Source organism: Microcaecilia unicolor, chromosome 6 (genome assembly GCF_901765095.1).
Source record: "Microcaecilia unicolor chromosome 6, aMicUni1.1, whole genome shotgun sequence".
Lineage (NCBI taxonomy): Eukaryota > Metazoa > Chordata > Amphibia > Gymnophiona > Siphonopidae > Microcaecilia > Microcaecilia unicolor.
The window spans coordinates 170,953,241-170,972,436 of record NC_044036.1 but is presented as its reverse complement, the minus strand read 5'-3'; the positions used below and the strand labels follow the sequence as shown (position 1 = coordinate 170,972,436).

Sequence of the window (19,196 nt, the reverse complement as noted above, 5' to 3'; positions counted from 1 at the left end):
GTGCCAACTGTTCGTCTGCGGGGGGCGCTGGGGGCGCCAACTGATCTTCTGCAGGGGGGCGCCACAGACCCTTGGCACGGCCCTGCTCCCGGGCAGGCTTGTTAATAAATTAGCTTGTATGTGCATCTTGGGATCATGTCTAGATTTGGGCATGGATAATTGGGTACCCCTTATAGAATCTGGGGGCTAGAGCTCAGAACTACAGAGCATACTGATGGTCACCCAGACTAGTGAAAGATGAGTTGAAGTATCAGATCCATTGCCCTGTCAGGATTGCTAGAAGGTTGGGACCCCTTAGCATCCCTTCTAATCACAAAAAGAGAAGGGAATCTGAACTACTTTGTGAATACCATCAAGGCACCCTGGCCACAACTCTTGTGGTTCAAGAACATCTTAAAGCTGAAGGAGTAAAGCATTTATCACCTTTGGAGGGCTATTCTTTGAGTTCAGGTCCAACTGGGAGGATTCCAAGATAGAGAGTCACCACTGGGACTCTCCCCCCCCCCCCCCCCCCCCATTTCATCAAGGTTGTCAGTTAACTGTAAGTGATAACAGCTGCTAAGAGGAATTATAATTGTTAAAGTGAACTGCTAATCCTATCTGTATCCAGCGGTAGGACAGAAATGAAGAAGAACTGTTAGGCCGATGCTCAGGACGCCCGCAGTAGTCAACAGCATAGAACCCATACTGCCAGAATAGTGCAGAAAACTAGCTCACCAATGCTCAAAGGAAATGATATTTAAATTATATGTGCATTGTAAAAGTGAAACTAAGAGGGGAACATGCTTGGTTCATGTGCAGAAGTGTTTTGCAGTACATTTGCATGCTAGTTGTGCTAATCCTTAGCATGCACATCATCTTCCATGCTAGAGCACTCTGAGCATTCTGTGTTCACAAATGCCAGTGCTAGTCTGGCGCTAATTACCTATAGCACTGGCATTACATTTTGAGCATTGGCCCATGTGTTTGGCCCCTGCCATCCTTATCGGTAGGACGAAGTGTTAATGTAGTGTAGCACTGCTGAGAAAGAAGAGTGGATTACTGGAGAGACTTTTGTATATACCCTTGCTATAGTTAAAGTTCTCTGTGATACATATTACTTGTCTTTGCCACAGTTATAATTATAAGTGACTTTTGAAAACACATTAAAATTTTGTTTCAGAAGAGCTTTCTTGGAATCAATGAGTTATTTAGTAGATAATTATTAAAAATCTGAACTGCTTATTTGCCTTCTGGCATAAGCCAGCCCAGCCTTGGTCCTGAAATCAATAAATTTGTTTGTGTAGCTGGTTCATACTTCACAGAGCAAGAAAGGGCAGCCACCTATGCACAACACTTGAACCTGGGGTTATATGACTTATGTGCACACTTTATAAAATACACATACATACTCTTAGGCCCTGATATTGAGTGAGAGTTATTCATTCATTCATTCATTCATTCACTCATGACACTTATACCCCACATTAGCCCAAAATAGACTCAAGTTCAATGTGGCTTACAAACAAACAACACTAAAGTGAATAAAACATAATAATGTACAGAATATAACACAAATTACAATAACTTCGAGAAACAAATTAATACGTATGCAGTAAGTAACCAGGGATTTAGACTATATCAAGGACAAACAAATAATTAAGGTTGGATAGGTGAGAGCATAATTAGGCAGGACTAGATGAGAAATGAGATTAAGAAAAGGGTGTGGGTAAAATTCAAAGGGTTCTTTGTATTCAGAGAAGCCGGACTGAAGAAACGTGTTTTTAGAAGACTTTTAAAAGTTAGGTAATCATCTGTAAACTTGATTGAATGATTTAGGAAGAGAATTCCAGATTTTAGTGCCTTGATAGGAGAAATTAGCAGAGTAAATTGTTTTATGTATCACATTCTTACAGATAGGGAAATGTAAGACAAGACATTCTCTAGATGATGAAACAGCATTACAAGGGGGTAATTCAATAAGATTATTCATATATGATGGTGCTTGACAAAACGGGATTTGGTGAATGAAAACACATAATTTGAAAGATATTCTCCAGCTTATAATCGAAAGAGAAAAACGCCTATATTGCGACCCAAATCGGGAGATGAGCGGCTTTCTCCCGTGGGCGCCCAAATCGGTATAATCGAAAGCCGATTTTGGGCGTTTCCAACTGCAATCCGTAGCGGAAATGGGTAAAATTGATGGGGCTTGTCGGAGGCATGGTGAAGGCGCAACTGGGGCGTGGTTATCGGCCGAGGAGAGATGGGCGTCTTTAGCTGATAATTGAAAAAAAAAGGCGTTTTTACTGCGATTTTGGGTCACTTTTTTGGACCCTTTTTTTTCACGACCAGGTCCCAAAAAAGTGCCCCAACTGACCAGTTGACCACTGGATGGAATCGGGGATGACCTCCCCGGACTCCCCCAGTGGTCACTAACCCCCTCCCACCAAAAAAAGCCCACTTTACAAACTTTTTTCCAGCCTGTATGCCAGCCTCAAATGCCGTACCCACCTCTATGACAGCAGAATGTGTTCTATCCTGTGACAGCCTTTCCCTGGTTCTGATGTGGCTCTCGGGTGAGTGTGACACCTTTTCTGTTATGCGCACTGCAGAGTCACATCAGCAATGCATTGTGGTGGGTGTAGGGTATTGGGCTCCGTGATTTCACTAGCTTGTGGCAAATGCTCAGGATGTTAGTAGTTGGTAGGCTCTACTCCCATGGTGCTTTTCCCCCTGCTTACTGGGTCAGAGTGTGCCCTGTTTTGTTTCCGGTAGTCCATGAGGTAGTGGCCATTTTTGTAAGCCAGTTTTAGATCCTTTTCACGTGTTAGCCACGTTACAGAACTTAGTTCTTCCCTTGAATGTGGCTGAAAGAGGGCATTGTACAGCATTCTGTCAGCTCTTACCTACTGCTCATCTCAGTACCAGGGAGACTCGTTGCCAGTGGGGCACAACCTCTGATCTGCAGTTAACTGTGAGTAAGCGTGCTTATTCCAATAAAGGACGTTTTCGGAGAGATTAGTCTTCAGGTGTCAACTGCTGTGCCAATGTTATATAGCAGCAACCAGTCCTAGAGGCCTGCGTGTATGCAGGTCCCTGGAGCACTTTTAATGGGTACCGCAGTGCACTTCAGCCAGGCGGACCCAGGGCCATCCCCCCCTACCTGTAACACTTGTTATGGTAAATGGGAGGCCTCCAAAACCCACTGTACCGACATGTAGGTGCCCCCTTCACCCCTAAGAGCTATGGTAGTGTTGTACATTTGTGGGTAGTGGGTTTTGGGGGAGGGGGGTTGGTTTCTCAGCACCCGTGGTAAGGAAGCTATGCATGTGGGAGTGTTGTCCGAAGTCCACTGCACTGACCTCTAGGGTGCCCAGTTGGTGTCCTGGCATGTCAGGGGGGCGAGTGTACTACGAATCTGGCCCCTCCCATGACCAAATGTTTCGGATTAGGACGTTTTTGAGCTGGGTGTTTTTAGTTTCCATTATCGCTAAAAAAAACAAACACCCAGCTGAAAAAACGTCCATTTTTTTTAGAAAATACGATCTGTCCTGCCTCTTCACGTACCCGTTTTCGGACATAGACGCCCATAGAGATAGGCGTTTGCGTTTGATTATGCCCCTCAATATCTCTTATTGGTAACCAATGTAGCTCATATAAAAGAGGAATGGCTTTGGCAAACGAAGAGATCTATATATAAGATGAGCAGCAGTATTTTGAGCTGTTTGTAATTTTTTGAGACCACCTTTAAATCCAGTATAGATGGAATTGTAATAGTTGAATTTGGTGAGGACAAGGGATTGAACCAAAGTACGAAAGATTTAGATTTAGAGAAAAATGGCCTCAATCTCTTTAGATTCCAAAGTGAGCGAAAGACACTCAAGGTCAACTTAGAGATTTGATTTTCAAGGGTGAGGTAACAATCTATTGTGACTCCCAAGATTTTCATTGATGACTCAAGGGAATAGGTTTTGTTCCTAATAGTAAAGTTACAAAGATTCATCGGATGGTGAGGGTTAGTTATAATTAGAAACTTAGTTTTATCTGTGTTAAATTTTAGTTTGACATTAGAAGCCCATGATTCCATCAGTTTTAGCTCTAAACTAATCATGTGAGTTATGTCAAGTAATTCCTTAGAGAATGGGATATAAATGGTGACATCATCTTCATATATGTATATCAAAAGACCATGTTTTTCTAAAAGATGACCAAGAGGTATCATCATAATGTTAAACAAGATGGGGGAAAGAGGGGAACCCAGAGGGACCCCACAGCCAGGAGACCAAGTGGAAGAAAGTACACCTCATTGTTTGACTTGATATGACCTAGATCTTAAGAAGCCAGTAAACCATTTCAGGATACCTCCACAGATTCCGTAATAGTCAAGAATATTTAAAAGAATATTATGATCAACCGTATCAAAGGTACTGGATAGATCAAATTGTAGTATCAATATTTTGTTGCCAAGACTTAGTTCTTTCCAGCTACCAGCATTGAATTTCCAGGGCTTTTTTTTTTGGTGCCGCAAACATAGCTGGCTAAGCTGATGTTCATCGACTGACCAGCTAGGTTCTAGTGTCCAAAGATAGACCTGCTATTTACATGGGTCTATCTGGCCGCTAAACTTAACCAAACAGCTGCTGAAAATCAGTAGTAACTGGCTATGTCATGGACATAGCCGGTGACTGGTCTAGTCACTGACCAGAGTATTCAGCGGGAGATAGCCAGTTATCCCCCACTTACTATCGGCAGATAGCCGGTTTGAGGGTATTTAACCGGCCAGGTGCCATTCCTGGCTGGTTAAATACTTTTGAATATTGGGCATACAGAGTACAAGCATGCATTTACATTATCTTTGAAGCATATGAAAATTTGTACACTTTTAGGGATAGTACTGAAAACCTATTTTATAAATGCACAAAGCCACCAATGCTGTGTTTATAAAACAATCAATATAAAGCTTCAGATCTCCTAGAATTTATATTGGACCTTCAAACTTGGAAGAACACTCAGGTAGATAAGACCATAAGTTGTCTATCTTCTCTTTGCTCAATACCATCATAAGTCCAGATAAAATATCTATTCAGTCTGTCTGCAGCAGTATTCATTCAGACTTCTAATTCACACCGCAGAAGAAAATAACTTATGGAGTGTGCTTAACTGTTTCACAGCCAGGCATATTTTTGGATATTTCACATAGGCAAGATATAACCAAAGGTATAATTATTTACTGAATTAAAGCAAATATTTATGTATTTTGAAGCAGTTACTCTTTAGGAAGCAGGAAAATCATACAGTAGATTGGTTGGGGGGTGCATAGAATATTAAAAGGGCTGATGATGTTCTGTGTATCATTAGTTTGATTCTATGGCTGATCAAATTTTCAATTACAAATATTGTTTTAAAAATTTTCATAGTATTGTATTCTACTGCCGTGTGTGTAGCTGTATGTATTTTCTGTATGAAAAATATAGAAATGTATATTGTTCTAAGTGTATTTATTATCACATGTCTGGAATGTTCTCTTCATCTTTTTTCAGGGTGTGGCGGTGCTTCAGGCGGAGCAGAAGATGAAGGGGAGTCAGAGGCTGGGTGGATTGAAGGTGTTGCCATTTTACTTTCTGTTATCTGTGTTGTTCTCGTCACGGCCTTTAATGACTGGAGCAAAGAGAAGCAATTTCGTGGTCTCCAAAGTCGAATTGAACAGGAGCAGAAATTTACAGTTGTCCGGGGTGCACAAGTCATTCAGATCCCTGTAGCCGAGATAGTAGTTGGGGACATTGCACAAGTAAAATATGGTAAGCTATCTCTTGATGTTATCATGCAAAACCAGCTACTCTTGATTTTGCTCATTGAGGCTCATTGATGCAGCAAGGGACAGCTAAGCTCTGGGACCACTGAACCCAAAACTCAGCAGCAGAATCTTAGCAACTCTTGCATTACTGAGTTTGCTGATGTTACTGCAATGCATCATTGATGACCTTATCTGTGAACTTCAGACTATGGTGTCCTTCCTCGTTACCAATGTACAGCAGCATAAGCAAAGAAGATTGAATTCAGCTGTTTTATTTTGAGCATATTTTACTCTAAACATAAGTATAAAAGAATAGATGATTTGTGTCTAGAAGGAAGAGTAGTCTGGTGGTTTGAACAGGGGGCTGAGAACTAGGGAAGTCAGAGTTTAAATTCCATTGAGATGCTCCATCTCATCTTTCATTGCCTCAAGTATAAACATAGGGCTGGATCTACTCATCTGTACCAGTGCATTAACATGCTATTATGATACATTATTAGCATGATACATTATTAGTAACTAGTCTCCAGTAACAATAAAGAGGCATTTGTTAAATCACAAAAATGTGCATTGTTGTGCAATAGCACATGCTAACGTATTAAAACAGGTTAATTGAAAGCCTTTTGAGGATGTGAAAATATCCACTGTACCTAAATGAAATTCTCCTTGAGCTACATATATGCATCAAATTCAAATAAATAAACTGAGACCACAGATAAAAAAAATGCTGAGATATTTCCCCACTGATTATACTTCAGATTAAGGGGCATAGTTGTCAACATAGGCTACCGTTAAGACGTGTTATTCTACCACTAAAACATGCGATTTTAGCCCAGGCCCCATTTTATGCAATGAGATCTAGGGCTGCTTGTATTAAAGTGTACTATGGTCTGGGTTTAACATGCTGTAATGCAGGATTTTATTTCACCCAAAGCCCTGATCTAATGTGGCATCTAGAAGGGGTGTTCACACATTTTTTTTTTATTATTGTGAGTTGTCTGTTAACATTCAGATTAACGTGTATCATCTGCTGCTGGTTAACGCAGAAGCACTTACCACCACTATTTAGGAGGTGGTAAGCGGTCCCGTGTTACCTCAGCATTAGGCTGTAAAGGGCCCTTTTACTAAGCAGCAGGAAGCCCACTGTGGGTTTACCGTGCAGCAATCTGGAACTACCGCCGGCCAAACCAGGGTGCCGGTGGTAGTTCCACCCCCAGCGTGCACCATTTCTTGCGCTAGGGAAAATATGTCACTATTTTTTACCACAGCAGTTACCTGGCGATAATCAGGCAGTGCCTTGCGCTTTCGGTTAGTGTGGGAACCTTTACCTCCACACCACTGCTCCTGTCAGTCACCCCCAGTGAGTCCAGCATTTGTTCCTCTTCTCCCTCCAGCACCCAGACCTTCTGCTTTTCTCCCCTCAGCCAACTCCCCCATGTCCAGAATTTCTTCTTCTCCCCCCAGTCCCGCTGACCTCTTGCTCTTCTCCCCTCAGCCACCCCTCCTGTGAGTCCAGTATTTCTTCCTGTTCTCCCCTCAGCCCTCCAGACCTCTTGATTTTCTCCCCTCAGCCAGCCACCCTCCCCCTGTGAGTTTAGCATTCATTCCTGTTCTCCCTTCATCCCTCTGTCAGACTCCTAGACCTCGTGCTATTCTCCCCTCAGCCCCTTGTCTCCCCCGCCCGTGTGTGCAGCACTTCTCTCTTATCCTCCCTCCCCTAGTCCAACAAACCTCATTTCTTTGCTGGCAGCTGCAGACAGAACTAACTGCCCAAGCCAACTTGGTGCTTTTCCTCTGCTGTGCCCCCACCCTTGCATAAACAAGATGTTGCATCAGAGGCATAGATGTATCAGAGGAAAAGCTCTGGGTTGGCTCAGGCAGGATGTGCTAGGTGCCGCTGCCAGCAAAGAAATGAGGCTTGTTGGACCGGAGGGAGGATGAGGGGAGGACGAGGGAGAAGTGATGCAAATGCAGGAGGGAGGGAGGGTGCTGAGGGAAGAAGAGCAAGAGGTCTGGGGGTTTGAGGGAAGGCTGAGGGGAGAAGTCGGACTGGGGTGGGAGGAAAGGGAATGGAAGAGAGAGACTATGCTACAACCTTTTAAAATAAAAAAAAAAAGACTATCCAGCTTATAATCAAAAGAGAAAAACGCCTATATTTCGACCCAAATTGGGAGATGGGCGTTTTTCTCGCAAAGGCGCTCAAATCGGTATAATTGAAAGCCGATTTTGGGCGTTTCCAACTGCACTCCATCACGGAAACGAATAAAGTTGACGGGGGGTGTCGGAGGCGTGGTGGAGGCGGGGCTGGGGCGTGGTTATCAGCCGAGGAGAGATGGGCGTCTTTAGCTGATAATCGAAAAAAAAGGCGTTTTTACCGCGATTTTGGGTCACTTTTTTTGGACCCTTTTTTTTCACGAACAAGTCCCAAAAAAGTGCCCCAACTGCCCAGATGACCACTGGAGGGCATCGAGGATGACCTCCCTGGACTCCCCCAGTGGTCACTAACCCCCTCCCACCAAAAAAACCCCACTTTTAAAAACTTTTTTTCCAGCCTCTATGCCAGCCTCAAATGCCGTACCCACCTCCATGACAGCACAATATGTTCGATCCTGTCACAACCTTTGCCTGGGTCAGATGTGGCTCTCGGGTGCACTACAGGGTCACATCAGCATTGAATTGTGGTGGGTGTAGGGTATTGGGCTCCGTGATTTCATTATCTTTTGTTACAGTCTCACGATGTTGGTAGTTGGTAGGCTCTTCTCCCATGGTGGTTTTCCCCCTGCCTACTGGGCATAGGCGGTCGGTGGCCCAACTGTTTGGGGAGGCTAAAGGGGGTGGGGTTAGGGGTGGAGTCAGGGGTGGGGCTTATAGCCACAATTAACACAGAAAAAAATAAGTAAAAATAAAATAGTCACAATACCTTTTATTAAATTTAGATATTAGATATGTATCATATGTCAAAGAATAAAGTGGTTGCTCAAAGCATATACTAACCACAATTGCTCAACTGCAAAACAGTATGCACAAATTTGTGCAAAAACACACTCAGAACCTTACTGTACCATAACACTAGGCAGACCCTAATACACCAATATACCACCCATATAGAAAATGCAGACCGTCAACAATATGAAACAAGGGATCATAATATCACAATTCTCATGTAGAGCCACAAAACACCCTTTTAGGGTGGATAGTGTTCACAATGAGCTCCTTTTATTAACAACTATATGTAGATCCTTCAAGAGGTAGTGTGTCATGATTTAGGCTCTAAAACCCTTTCCGATGTTTTGGTGCCACCTCAGTAATGCCAATACACAATCTCTCCACTGCAAAACACTATACACAAACTTGTGCAAAAACACACTCATAACCTTAGCAAACCATAACAGCACTAATTCCAAGGACAGAACGAGCTACAACCTTATGCGTGGAAAGGTAGCACTGTAATTACACCGGGCTCTAAAACACCAGTACACAACCTATTGAAACAACAAAAAAAAAAAGGGCTGTAAATACTACACACTAGTAGAATACTGCACCTTGATTACACATGAAAAACACATGACACAACAGATATGAAGGCAAAACTGGAAAGTTACCTCAAGAAGTCAGACTCAACATGCAGCAATACTAGAAAAATTGAAACTTACATGCAAAATATCACAGATGCATATTTCCAAAAGCTGACATATTCCAGTTAATACATTCTGAATAAAATACTTTTTTTCTACCTTTGTTGTCTGATCATTTAGTTTTTCTATTCTTTGGTCCCAGTGTCTTCTTTCCATTTGATATTTTTTCTCTCAACATGTCCACCATCCTCCTGTGTCCTTATGCGTCCTGTCTACCATCTTTTGCCCTGTCCCTATCCTTTCTCCAGTTTCAGCATCTGCCCTCAAAGTGTTCCAATCCAGCCCTTAAATTCAGCAATTTCCCCTCCACCCAAATCCAGCATGTCCCCCCTCCATCCATGTGCATGAACTTCCTCTATCTTTCCTCCCCTCCATCCATGTCCAGCATTTCTCCTCTCTCCCTTCCACTCCATCCGTGTGCATCTCCTTCCTTTGTCTTTCCTTCCTTCCATCCTTGTCCAACATTTCTCCTCTCTTCCCTCCCCTCCATCCATCCATGTCTTTCTCTTCTACCCTTCCATCCAGTATCATCCCTCTTTCTCTCTCCATCCTTCTACCCATTACCCTCTCCCAATCCTTCCGTCTATTGTCTCCCTCTCCTTCCATCCATTGTCTCCCTCTATCTCCCCTTCCTTCTAAACAGTTCTCTCTCTCGACCCTTTTCCATTCAGCATGTCCTCTCTATCCCCATCCTTCCAGTGTCTTTCCTCTTTACCTCCCTACCCTTACGTCCAGTGTCTTCCCTCTTTCTGCCCCCTCCTTCCAGCATTTTCCCTCTTACTCCCTCCTTTCATTCAGCATTTCTCCATCTGACAGCTAGGGTCTCCCCCAGTTTCTCCCCAGCAGCTTCTCTCTCTCTCTCCCCCCCCCCCCCATCTTTCCACTAATCTCTCTCTCTCTCTCCTCTTCCATCCAGCATCTTCTCTCTGGCTCTCCCATGCTCTCTTCCATGTCCCCTCTTTCTCTCCCCATCTCTCTCTGGCTCTCCCCTGCTCTCTTCCATGTCCCCTCTTTCTCTCCCCATCTCTCTCTGGCTCTCCCCTGCTCTCTTCCATGTCCCCTCTTTCACTCCCCATCTCTCTCTGGCTCTCCTCTGCTCTCTTCCATGTCCCCTCTTTCGCTCCCCATCTCTCTTTGGCTGTCCCCTGCTCTCTTCCATGTCCCCTCTTTCTCTCCCCATCTCTCTCTGGCTCTCCCCTGCTCTCTTCCATGTCCCCTCTTTCTCTCCCCATCTCTCTCTGGCTCTCCCTTGCTCTCTTCCATGTCCCCTCTTTCTCTCCCCATCTCTCTCTGACTCTCTCCTGCTCTTTTGCATGTCCCTGGCTCTCCCACTGCACTTTTCCACTTTCTCTCTCTCTCCTCCAGCGTCCTCATGCATCCCACCTTTCTCTTCCCTCCCCTTCTTGCTCCCAACACTCTCACTCCTTTCTCCACCCCCCTTTTCCTATTCCCTGCCATTGCTTTCCTTCCTCCCTCTTCCCTTAGATGTGGCACCTCACATCCTCCTATCTCCACCCCCTTTCCCTTTGGTCTGGCAGCTGGCTGGCATGATGCATCGTCTCTCCCCCCCCCCCCCGGACTAGTTCGGTATCGCTATCCCCCTCCGCTCCTGTCATGTCTTTGAACGTCGAGGATTCCTTCCGGTAGCAGCAGAATCGGCAATGATGTAAGCGCTGCTTTCAGCCTGCCCCAGAAGCCTTCTCTGAACAGCGTCCCTCCTACGCGGGAAACTGTACAGAGAGTGCTTCCGGGGCAGGCTGAAAGCAGCGCTTACATCATTGCCGATTCTGCTGCTACCGGAAGGAATCCTCGACGTTCAAAGACGACGTGACAGGACAGGAGCGGAGGGGGAGAGCGATATTGCAGTAGTCGGGAGGTGGCGGTAATGATCGCGCGGTCCACGGGAGGGAGGGAGATGTTCAAGGCAGCGGGAGGTGCACCCGGGGCGGTCCGGTCCGCCCCGCCCTTGCTGCACTTCTGGCTGGGGAGGCTTAGCCTCCCCAAGCCTCTTATACCGGGCGCCTATGCTACTGGGTCAGAGTGTGCCCTGTTGTGTTTCCGGTAGTCCATGAGGTAGTGGCCAGTTTTGTAAGCCAGTTTTAGATCCCTTCCATGTGTTAGCCACGTTAGAGAACTTAGTTCTTACCTTGAATGTGGCTGAAAGAGGGCATTGTACAGCATTCTGCCAGCTCTGACCTACTGCTAATCTCACTACCAGGGAGACTCGTTGTCAGTGGTGGGGCACAACCTCTGATCTGCAGTTAACTGTGAGTAAGCATGCTTATTCCAATAAAGGACGTTTTCGGAGAGATTAGTCTTCAGGTGTCAACTGGTGTGCCAATGTTATACAGCAGTAAGAAGTCCTAGAGGCCTGCATGTATGCAGGTCCCTGGAGCACTTTTAGTGGGTACCGCAGTGCACTTCAGCCAGGTGGACCCAGGCCCATCCCCCCCTACCTGTAACACTTGTGCTGGTAAATGGGAGGCCTCCAAAACCCACTGTACCCACATGTAGGTGCCCCTTCACCCCTAAAAGCTATGGTAGTGTTGTACATTTGTGGGTAGTGGGTTTTGGGGGAGGGGGTTTGGGTTGGGAGCTCAGCAACCGTGGTAAGGGAGCTATGCATGTGGGAGCTTTTTCTGAAGTCCACCGCACTGACCTAGGGTGCCCAGTTGGTGTCCTGGCATATCAGGGGGGCTGAGTGTACTACCAATCCTGGCCCCTCCCATGACCAAATGGCTCGGATTAGGACGTTTTTGAGCTGGGCAGTTTTAGTTTCCATTATCGCTAAAAAAAAAATAAATGCCCAGCTCAAAAACGTCCATTTTTTCGAAAATACGGTTTGGCCCGCCCCTTCACGGACCCGTTCTTGGAGATAAACGCCCATGGAGATAGGCATTTCCGTTCGATTATGCCCCTCCACGTGTGTTTTGGTTCTGTGATACAGCTCCCGGGTTGAGGGACCATTGTTCTACTATTACACTGCATCTAAATATTTGGAATGCTCCTGATCCATCCATGCTCCTCCCATGGCCACACCCCCTTATGGGTTGTGCCCGAGACACTCTGGGCATGCAGCATTATAGAATAAAATGTAGGTAGATGCATATGTAAATCCAAATTAGTGCATTAACTCCAATTAACATCAATAATTAGTTATTAGTACCCAATTGACTAATTCGTTTGGGCTTCATGCTCAAATGCTGCCTCTTTTACTCACAGGGGGAAACAAAGCTATACACAGTTGTTTCTTTTGTTAATTATTAATAAGAATCATAATATGATGTTTCATTTAGGATCTTCATTGTGCATTTGTAATATTTTTCAAAATATTTTTTTATATAAATAACCAAGACAAATAATCCAACAATAATGCAAACAATACACTCGTTAAGAAAGAAAACATTATAAAAAAAGCCACTGAATCTACTGCAGTTCACATGACTGTAAGAAACAACGCAATGTGTGAATCTACCATAAGGGTATAGAAAATATGTTGCTGACATATATGGTATGGATTTATATATGAAAAACTCTAACTTCTATAGGAGAATGCAAACTCGATAGAAAATATACCAACCTACCAAGAGGAGTTTGATTAATATAAATAATGGTAGTATGGAGGTGTCCCTTCAAATTGGTGAAAAACAAATTTTATCACCCCTTATATCACTTAAGTCTTAACAAATAGAACCTCAAACCTCCTAGCAAGGAACAATACCAAAGTATTACCAATCCTTTGCATAAACAGGAGTAGGTTAATATCATAGGTTCTGTTTAAGGGAGAAAAAAGAGAAAAAAAACCCCAACGCAAAAACTCATGCTGCATGAGAAAACCATATGGGATAAAAAACTCTCTTCCCCTCTTAAAGACTATATGTAAATTGTAAATTTAAACGGACACCAAAAAACCCAAACTACCCCCAAACTGACCCCAGCCAGTAAAGGACTACCTACAAAAGCCCCCTAGGAGGAAGAAAACCTGAAGTTCAATTAGAGATAGCATAAAGCCTCAAGTAGATATACAAAGAAACCTTCTCTATCCTGCCGTAATATGTAGTGAATAAGGTTTACTTAACTTAATCCAGGCATGGCAACTTCAGGAGAACTTTCAATCAAAAAATCCCCCCTAAAGGGACTCCGGAGCCCTATAAAATTTCTGCAGCGGCGAAAAAAACCGCCAACCCTTCAACAAGAGCGCCTTGTTTCGCCAACCTCGTGGCTGCTTCAGGAAGGGCGCTTCACATCCATCTGGAAAAACAAAGCCAAATTTACACTGAGAACTAAAGCGTCAGTCGTATGGATCCCAAAGATGGTGCAGGAGCAGGAACTCCGAATAAAATTAAGCATTTTTAAAGTAACGTATCAAGACGTCATGACGTCATAACGTAAGAACGTCATAACGTATCCAATCCTGATGTCTAAAAAGCGAAGGAAACCACACCTCCCGAGTAGTACCTCATTAATAATAAGCATTCCACTCGATATTTCTATTTAGCCCTTGAGGAGCAACTGTTTTAAGTGTGTAAATCCAATGTTGTTCCTTACGCCATAGAATTGTTTTTAAATCCCCCCCTCTCTTACCCATACATACTTGATCAATAATCATACATTGTAACTGGTTAAACTGATGTTGAGCTTGTTCACAATGACGGGTCATAGGTGCTTCCATCTTGGCATTAGTAATACAGTGCCTATGTTCTATGACCCTTGTTTTGAACTGACGAGTGGTATGGCCTACATAGAGCAAATTACACGGACACCTAAAGAGATAGACCACGTTTTTTGATTCACACGAGGTTCTGTGTTTTAATTTGTAAGTCTTGCCGTCCGTAGACTTAAATTCTGTACTCTCCACTGTTATAGAGCAAATGGAACAATGTCCACATTTTTGATGGTATCCCTCTGATTGACTAATATTAGACCATACATCTGCCACACTAAGTTGATCTTGTAAATTTTGATTTCGAACATAAGTAAGCCTAAGATGATGATCCTGAAACGCTTCCTGAGTGAGCATAACATTCCAATGTTTCCTAAGAATGGCAGAAATTTGAGGAGATCTATTTGTAAACTTCAGAACACAAGAGATCACCCTATCCATATTCTTAGTCCTTTTTTGTTGATCATCTTGAATCAAAAGGTCTCTATGTTGAAACAAAGCTCTTTTGTAAGATTGTTTCACAAGCTTATCTGGATATCCCCTATCTTTAAACTTTCTCTGAAGCTCCCCTGTTGATTCTTTAAATAGTTGAGTAGTATCACAGATCCTGCGATACCGCAAGAACTGCGAATAAGGTAAACTGCGTTTAAGATGATAAGGGTGCATACTATCATACTTCAATAAAGAGTTTCTATCCGTTGGCTTCACAAAAACTTCTGTCTTTAACACCCCGCAGTCTTTTTTGACAAGAACATCCAAAAAATTGATACACTCCACATGGAAATTACATTCAAATTTAATGGTGGCAATTAAAACACAGAACCTCGTGTGAATCAAAAAACGTGGTCTATCTCTTTAGGTGTCCGTGTAATTTGCTCTATGTAGGCCATACCACTCGTCAGTTCAAAACAAGGGTCATAGAACATAGGCACTGTATTACTAATGCCAAGATGGAAGCACCTATGACCCGTCATTGTGAACAAGCTCAACATCAGTTTAACCAGTTACAATGTATGATTATTGATCAAGTATGTATGGGTAAGAGAGGGGGGGATTTAAAAACAATTCTATGGCGTAAGGAAAAACATTGGATTTACACACTTAAAACAGTTGCTCCTCAAGGGCTAAATAGAAATATCGAGTGGAATGCTTATTATTAATGAGGTACTACTCGGGAGGTGTGGTTTCCTTCGCTTTTTAGACATCAGGATTGGATACGTTATGACGTTCTTACGTTATGACGTCATGACGTCTTGATACGTTACTTTAAAAAAGCTTAATTTTATTCGGAGTTCCTGCTCCTGCACCATCTTTGGGATCCATACGACTGACGCTTTAGTTCTCAGTGTAAATTTGGCTTTGTTTTTCCAGATGGATGTGAAGCGCCCTTCCTGAAGCAGCCACGAGGTTGGCGAAACAAGGCGCTCTTGTTGAAGGGTTGGCGGTTTTTTTCGCCGCTGCAGAAATTTTATAGGGCTCCGGAGTCCCTTTAGGGGGGATTTTTTGATTGAAAGTTCTCCTGAAGTTGCCATGCCTGGATTAAGTTAAGTAAACCTTATTCACTACATATTACGGCAGGATAGAGAAGGTTTCTTTGTATATCTACTTGAGGCTTTATGCTATCTCTAATTGAACTTCAGGTTTTCTTCCTCCTAGGGGGCTTTTGTAGGTAGTCCTTTACTGGCTGGGGTCAGTTTGGGGGTAGTTTGGGTTTTTTGGTGTCCGTTTAAATTTACAATTTACATATAGTCTTTAAGAGGGGAAGAGAGTTTTTTTATCCCATACGGTTTTCTCATGCAGCATGAGTTTTTGCGTTGGGTTTTTTTTCTCTTTTTTCTCCCTTAAACAGAACCTATGATATTAACCTACTCCTGTTTATGCAAAGGATTGGTAATACTTTGGTATTGTTCCTTGCTAGGAGGTTTGAGGTTCTATTTGTTAAGACTTAAGTGATATAAGGGGTGATAAAATTTGTTTTTCACCAATTTGAAGGGACACCTCCATACTACCATTATTTATATTAATCAAACTCCTCTTGGTAGGTTGATGGATTTATATATGGCATGAATTCCAAAATTGAGTAGCCTATAGGAAAGATAGAAAGAGGTATCTTATCTCACTGATCACATTATAGTGACATTGTAATCTATAATCTATAACCTGGGACACCACTTAAATGTTTACATTCTTATTTATTCAGGAGTACTGAGGGTTTACGCTCTTATTTATTCTTGAGTATTGATTGTTTATGAGTAAGATCTGTTTGTTCACGTTTATGATGTTCTACTGTACACACCTCTCTTCTAATGTAAAGATATGTTAAGATGTTACATTGTACAATGTCATTTTAAACCGATCTGTCCTCTGCTTTGAACTTAAAGGTTAAGTCAGACTAAAAATGCCAACATTTAACTTAAATTAAATTTTTTCTTTCTTGATCAATAAAAATCTTATTTAAAAAATGAGTTCAAGTAAACATGTCCCTATTGTTTCAAACTTGCTGTATATAGGGGATCTTCTACCTGCTGATGGGATTTTAATTCAAGGAAATGACCTTAAAATTGATGAAAGTTCTTTAACTGGAGAGTCTGATCAAGTTCGTAAAAATATTGATAAAGATCCCATGCTCCTTTCAGGTAAGAATTAAATATGGCATGGTTACAATCTTTTGAATTGGCAGCTTCTTTCATTTTACAACTTCATAAATCACTGGTGTTACTTTTATTTGAAAAGCTGCATGGGGCGCTGTGGGGCAGCGGTGTACCAAGGGCGGGGCGGTGGGGGCGGTCCATCCTGGGTGCACGCCGCTGGAGTGGTGCAGAGAGCAGCTGCGCGCCTGTTGGCTCCGCTGGTTCCCTGCTCCCTCTGCCCTGGAACAGGTTACTTCCTGTTCTGGGGCAGAGGGAGCAGGGAGCCAGCGGAGCCAATAGCTGCGCGGCTGCTCCCAGCAGCTAGGAATGCACCCGGGGGGGGGGGGGGGTGCGCATCGGTGATCCGCCCCGGGTGGCAGCCGACCTAGGATCCTCACTTCTGTGGGGGTCTTTTACAAAGGTGCATGTTAGTGATTAGTGAGTCCTAAATGCTAGAGATGCCCATAGGAACATATGAACTTGAAAGGACCTTACAATATCGATGTGGGGACTTACTTTAAACTATGCTTGAATTCTGGCCCAAACATCCACACTTTTACATGTTCCACAGTCCTTTTCTTTTAATTTTTTTTTTTGAAGAACAGGGATCAACAGAATAATCAACAGCATTTTCCATTTGGGCACAGTGTCCCATATAGTTATGACGCTGTGTACATCTTCATAGATCTACCCGACATTTTCAAATTTTTTTTGTATTTGTTTTTACTATCTTCAACACTCATTCCAAAGAGCATATAACTTATAGCTTTTAAACTACAATTAGTTGTACTTAACTTTGGCAGCAATAGTACCACCGAGTCAAACCTCTGCCGACAGGGCCAGGTTTCATTTTTCTTCATCAGGGTAGAGGTTTGCAACTCATGGTTGCTCTTGCAAATGCAAAAAAAATGGCCCCCCAAAAAATACAAAAAAAATTTGAAAATGTCGGGTAGATCTATGAAGATGTACACAGCGCCATAACTATATGGGACGCTGTGCCCAAATGGGAAATGCTGTTGATTGTTCTGATGATCCCCGTTCTTCAAAAAAAATTTAAAAGGCATAGGAATATATGGGCATCTCTAGCATTTAGTACCCACTTAGTTTAGTGCACGCAAGATAAAATGAGTTTATCTTGTTGGGAAGACTGGATGAACCGTACAGGTCTTTATCTGCTGTCATTTACTATGTTACTATGCTAAAAATGCTAACATGCCTTTTGTAAAAGGACTCCTGTTTTAGGCACCAACACATGCCGAACACAGCAAAAAACAAAAAAACCCTAACGTGTTCCATGTTAGTTTTTGGATCTGTGCATATTATTTGCATGTTAATTTTTTGTAATTGTTTTTTATGGGGGAATGCAATGGGCGGAAAGTGGGCGCACATCCAGAAATGAAAATAATACAAAAACAGGCATTTTTACAGTTGTGGTAAAAATGGCCTTAACGCATCAGAAAGACCTGCATAAGGACAGGCTAAAACTATTTCTTACCGCAAATTAGTAAAAGGACCCTTTACTTTGGAAATCAGGGTTGTTTATTTGTTAGACTTATGTGGTTCATTAGTTCACCTTAAAAAATGTTAGAAATAAGGGTGACTAACTTAGGGGGTCCTTTTACTAAGCTGTGGTGGCCATTCCCCCTTTCGAGTTGTACAGTATGAAATTTGGGCATGCATGTTATAGACTAATGTTTACTAATTAACACTAATTATTGATTGCTAACATCTCATTAACTAGTTTATGTGTGGATCTGGGATCCGTGCCCAAATTTGCTGAAATTTGAGGGACCTAAATAGAATTTAGCGGACAATGTATGTGTGCCATTTTCTGTTCTCTCCCCTCCTGGGAACACTATATAAAACTATGGAACCTTATAATCATTTTAGCCAGGTTTAGGACAGGCAATTTCAGGCTGCTATTTTACCAGGGTAAATAAACATTTACTTGAGCAAAGGAGTTTTTAGAAACTGTATGTGAAATATAAAGCCGGATGTTTTCTACCACTATATTATGGTAAGCAATGATGACCATGAAAGAGGTCATGATACAGCAACTTTTTAAAAGTGCAGTGAAATATATTGGATATATCAGCTGAAAAATTAAGCTGAAAGGTAGGGATATCAACCTACATTTGTATAATTATTGGTCAGTAGACTGCAAAGCAAGATGCATCAAGTATGACTTATTTAGACTTATTAATCACCTTTATCGCCAAAACTCAAAACGATGTACAAACATGATATATAAATACAACAGAATATATAAATACATCACATGATTAAAATCTTACTAATACATACAGACTGCCTTCACTACAACATTAAATTAAATCACCACACCTTAACCCTCTTATAAAAATGCAAATAATTTCTTGCAGGGCGAAATATTTCAGGAAGTTTGTTCTTCAACAATGGCACAGTCATAGAAAAAGTACTTAGGTCCTTGCAGACTGCAAGTGAACTTAGAATGTTTGCACTCTTGGGCAGGG

General features: G+C 42.6%; 1 protein-coding gene across 5 annotated transcripts in view; it reads left to right on the top strand.

The window, feature by feature from the left end:
* The window catches only part of ATP2B2 (ATPase plasma membrane Ca2+ transporting 2), a 969,683-nt gene that overhangs the window by 664,246 nt on the left and 286,241 nt on the right, over nt 1-19,196 (top strand). For all 5 annotated transcript variants that reach the window (XM_030205270.1, XM_030205268.1, XM_030205272.1 and 2 more), the window contains 2 exons: nt 5,523-5,780; nt 16,585-16,710. In XM_030205270.1, the coding sequence (XP_030061130.1) occupies nt 5,523-5,780; nt 16,585-16,710 (384 nt within the window). The remainder of the gene's footprint in view (nt 1-5,522; nt 5,781-16,584; nt 16,711-19,196) is intronic.